Raw genomic sequence first — 5000 nt, 5'->3', positions numbered from 1 at the left:
ATAACAATATTATTAAAAAGATTAAGAAACTTATTATACTGTAAAAATCAATCAATCAATCAATCAATGTTTATTTATATAGCCCCAAATCACAAATGTCTCAAAGGACTGCACAAATCATTACGACTACAACATCCTCTGAAGAACCCACAAAAGGGCAAGGAAAACTCACACCCAGTGGGACGCCAGTGACAATGCTGACTATGAGAAACCTTGGAGAGGACCTCAGATGTGGGCAACCCCCCCCTCTAGGGGACCGAAAGCAATGGATGTCGAGCGGGTCTAACATGATACTGTTTGTCTTACTTAAAAATGCACGTATTTAGTTGTATTCAGTCTTAAAAAAAATATTATATGGCTCTCACGGAAATACTTTAAAATATTTGGCTTGTATGGCTCTCTCAGCCAAAAAGGTTCCCGACCCCTGCCCTAGGGTAAACTGGGTAACGCATGGCACACTGACAAATCTGAACCCATTGTTACTATAACAATCTACAAGACTAATATAGGTTGCATCTCTCTCTTTTCCTCTCCATCTTTTGGTATTCCTTTTTTTCTTTCTTTTTTTATCTCTCTAGTTATCATTATGTATACGTATTGTTGCATTTGAACAACTTTATTGTTGATAATAGAGGTAAACTATTGGTATTGCTCATGATCAATAGCGCTTTTTCTATTGGTATTTGTATTGCTCCAGTTGTATATTATTATTTATTTCACTATCTGCTTCTTTGCTATCACTTTTGCGATCATATTTGTACATATCGTATGTGCTGGTGTTTGTTGTTCTATTGTTGTTGTTGTTTTTGTTTCTCTGTCTAATCCCCCTCTTATCCCCACAATTTCCCCCTCTGTCTTCCTTTTTTTTCACTTTCTATCCCCTCCTGCTCCGGCCCGGCTGCACCAAATGATAATATAAATACATTTAATAAAGTCAAATTCAAATAAGGCAACAAGAGAAGTATCCTACACTTCTCTTTTGTAAAGTAAATCTGAAGAGCCGATATGGGCATCTACATCAACTATATGATTTGCCTGAGAAGCTGGACAGGACAAAAAAATTAAAAATAAATAAAAAAAAGTTTCAGGGAGCCACTAAGATGGCAGTAAGGAGCCGCATGTGGCTCGAGAACCGCGGGTTGCTGACCCCCAGGTTAGGGTTAGATCCGGTGGCCATGTACTGCTCGCCTGTGTATCGGCTGGGGACATCTCTGCGCTGCTGATCCGCCTCCGCTTGGGATGGTTTCCTGCTGGCTCCGCTGTGAACGGGACTCTCGCTGCTGTGTTGGATCCGCTTTGGACTGGACTCTTGCGACTGTGTTGGATCCATTATGGATTGAACTTTCAGAGTATCATGTTGAACTTTCACAGTATCATGTTAGACCCGCTCGACATCCATTGCTTTCCTCCTCTCCAAGGTTCTCATAGTCATCATTGTCACCGACGTCCCACTGGGTCATTATTGTCACCGATGTCCCACTGGGTCATTATTGTCACCGATGTCCCACTGGGTGTGAGTTTTCCTTGCCCTTATGTGGGCCTACCGAGGATGTCGTAGTGGTTTGTACAGCCCTTTGAGACACTAGTAATTTAGGGCTATATAAGTAAACATTGATTGATTGATTGAGTTGTATAATAAGTCCATGCAGGATAAGGCATTAACAAGTACTTAATAATGACTAATTTAGAACCAATATGTTACTAATTTGCATGTTAATAAGCTACTAATTAATGGTGAATATGTGTTTCCCATACTAAAGTGTTACCTGTGTTCTTTGTCCTACTTTGGCCAAAAACAGGACAAACACATGCTGAAAATATTACAATAAAAATATAGAAAAAAAGTTTATATATGAAGGAAAGAAGGAAGTGAATGTTTATAACTGAATACATGTAGATATGCATTGAAATTTGTTTTCTTTTTGTATTACGTTTTTTATGAATTAAGTAATTTTAATGACAAGCTTTTTCCAAAACACAATATATAATGTGTGATATAACAGAATAATGCATACATTTATTAATTGTTTTCAAAACGCTTACAAAAAAGTGGGATCCCAAAAATTTACTATGGGACCCCATTTTTATGACTTGACGGGGTCCCCGGGACCCCATTTTGAAAATTCCTAGCATCAACACTGATGGAGTATTGGTGCGTGCAGAACAGCAGCAGGCGGCTGTGGCCTGCGGGCCGATTCTAATGCTAATCAAATATTATCCCGGGGGCCAGAGATAATTTATTCGCGGGCCAAATCTGGCCCGAGGGCCTTGACTTTGACACCCCTGCTCTAGTACTTAAATTCACCTTCCACGCTCACCGTACCTAAACTTCATGAAATCTTTTTTAGTGTGACAGACTTGAGGAGGCGGAGTTGTTCTACAAACACGCTCTCAGGGTGAGTCGGACCGATTCCACCGCCCGTACGCAAACGCTTTGTCAGCTCATTTTTTCTGTTGTCTTGGTTCATAGTTCAACTTGAAGAGCAGCGAACTTCAAAGGGAGGTAAAGGAGCTGCAGGACCAGGCTCGGATCGGGTCTCTGGCATCATGCTTCCAACCATATTCTTTTTAAACCCTGAAAGCAAACGCATTACCTGCTTAGATCCAAATAACCAGTGCAAAATAGCCCGTGCAAAGTAAAAACTGAGTGAGCTGGTGATCTACTAAGACTGCGTGTGGAATTGATAACCCCGTTTAAATTTGGCGTTTGTTTGCGTGTATATATCGTCTGTCACCATGGAGACACTCATTTCCCTCCATACCCATGACATATGCTCCTACGGTTCAACCTGTGCTTTTTTGTTATGTTGTGTAATATGCAGCAAATATATTATAAACCACCGTTTTTAGATAAATAACCTAAGGCATACTTGCCAACCCTGCCGATTTTCTGCCTTTAGCGTCCTCTCTCACCTGAAAAGGAGACTATTATATATGTCTCTGTTATCCATAGTTTGATCTATAACCCATAAGTAGGCAGCCACGGAGCTATTTCTCACGTTTATACACTGACACACAACATCCGGGTTCCCATCATGCTTTACTTCAAAACTACGGCAAGTAGTAATGTCCAAAAACATAACAGAGACGAAGCAGAACAACAAAGAAGAGACATGGCGACGATGAGTAAGAAGAGGTATGCTTGAAAGTTTCAAAATGATTGGAAAAAATATCAGTTCATCCAGGACAGGGGTATGCTTCCTGCAGATTTTTTAGATCATACTTCTCCATTGAACACGGTGGCCGAACGGATATACTCATTCATGAATGGATATATGTATATATATATATATATATATATATATATATATATAGTATTTTTATTGTATATATATATTGTATTTTATTGTATATTTGTCAGACCTGGACAAGGATTGTTTGTGCTCCTTCGACGCAGAGGGATTACAGGACCAGCCAGGCGTAAATTCAGGTACATGTTTTTTTATTTATACTCAAAATACAATAAAAAAAGTCAAAACAAAAAGCACGCTCGATGGCGGATAATAATCTATACTAAAACTTGTTCCATCTATAAACAAACAAAAGATACTATCAAAAGGCATAAATACAAACAAAAACTTACTTGGCGTGGATGAATCAAAAAGCATGGCATGAAGTATGAAAGGCAATGAAAGCGAAGTTCCCAGACTGATTAACAGAAAGAAAATTACTTAAATACTAGCTGTGATAATCAGGAACAGGTGCGGGACTGAGGGCAGGGGCGTGACAAGGTGGGAACTAATGCGTTGGCATGGAAACAAACAAAACGTGACTGAATGTCCAAAATCAAAACATAACATGACAAAACAAAACATGATCCATTAGGTGTGATAGAGCCCCCCCCCCCCCCCCCGTTAAGGACAGCTCCCAGATGTCCAAAAACAAAAAACAAAAAACTATGATCGAGAGTCACGGGAGGGCGGGAGGGGGACATGGCGGTGGATCGCCAAACCACGTGTCCCCGTTTCCAACGGGGCAGAGTCAGGTGGCGGCGACGCGTGGAGGACCGAGGTGGACGACCTGGAAACGGCCATATCCGTAGTGGCCACAACCGTGGCCGACGACCACGTAGTGGCCACAACCGTGGCCGACGACCACGTAGTGGCCACAACCGTGGCCGACGACCACGTAGTGGCCACAACCGGGGCCGACGACCACGTAGTGGCCACAATCGTGGCCGACGAGGATGTCTGCATCCCTGGCGTGGTGGACGCCCACGTAGCAGCCACATCCGTGGCCGACAAGGAGGCGGACGCGTCATCGTAGCAGGCGATGTGGCGACAGCGTTCGCGGCCGGCGTGGACTTGGACCCGGCGGCCGGCGTGGACTTGGACCCGGCGGCCGGCGTGGACTTGGACCCGGCGGCCGGCGTGGACTAGGACCCGACGGCCGGCGTGGACTAGGACCCGACGGCCGGCGTGGAGCAGGTACTGGCGGCGCCTGGCGTCTTGGAGCAGGCACTGGCGGCGCTTGGCGTCTTGGAGCAGGCACTGGCGGCGCTTGGCGTCTTGGAGCAGGCACTGGCACTGGACGTGGACGTGGACTTGGTGCTGGTGGCCGTTGTGGCTTGACAGGTTGAAAAACTGGAAGTGGCGGACGGGCTGGAGGCTGTGGCTTGGAATCGCCCTGGGCAGAACCAACCAAACATCGCCCAACCCCAGCCCCCCCCTCAAGGAGTGGCTCTCAGACACTGTCACTACGACCTGGAAAAGTATTTTGGGGTGGGCGGAGGGAGGTGAGGAGGGCAGAGTCTTTTGAACCTGCGGAAGGATCATTACCGGGAGACAGAGAGAGAGAACACGCTCCGTGTGAAGTCTCAGGGCTTTGGGGCGGGCTCTGGCCCGCTCCTTGGCGCGTGTGGCACGGCGGGCTCCGTGGCCGACGTGGCGGGGAGGGACGCTCGGGCGGTGCGTGGGTTTCTGCCCCGTCCCGATCCTCGAGCCGCCCTCCCCACACACCACTTGGCGCGCGCGGCGACCTCGGGCTCCGCCACCGAGCAC

The 5000-nt window shown here is 45.8% G+C and overlaps 1 protein-coding gene across 1 annotated transcript in view; it reads left to right on the top strand.

Moving 5' to 3' along the window:
* The window catches only part of cfap70 (cilia and flagella associated protein 70), a 73328-nt gene extending 70659 nt beyond the window's left edge, over positions 1–2669 (top strand). The window contains exons 25-26 of the mRNA XM_061887375.1: positions 2349–2396; positions 2471–2669. Of these exons, the coding sequence (XP_061743359.1) occupies positions 2349–2396; positions 2471–2572 (150 nt within the window). The 3' untranslated portion in view covers positions 2573–2669. The remainder of the gene's footprint in view (positions 1–2348; positions 2397–2470) is intronic.
* The last annotated feature ends 2331 nt before the right edge of the window (positions 2670–5000 follow it).

This window comes from Nerophis ophidion, linkage group LG25 (assembly GCF_033978795.1).
Source record: "Nerophis ophidion isolate RoL-2023_Sa linkage group LG25, RoL_Noph_v1.0, whole genome shotgun sequence".
NCBI classification, from domain to species: Eukaryota; Metazoa; Chordata; class Actinopteri; order Syngnathiformes; family Syngnathidae; genus Nerophis; species Nerophis ophidion.
The sequence above is the reverse complement of the archived record's forward strand: the minus strand, read 5'-3'. Positions and strand labels throughout refer to the sequence as shown.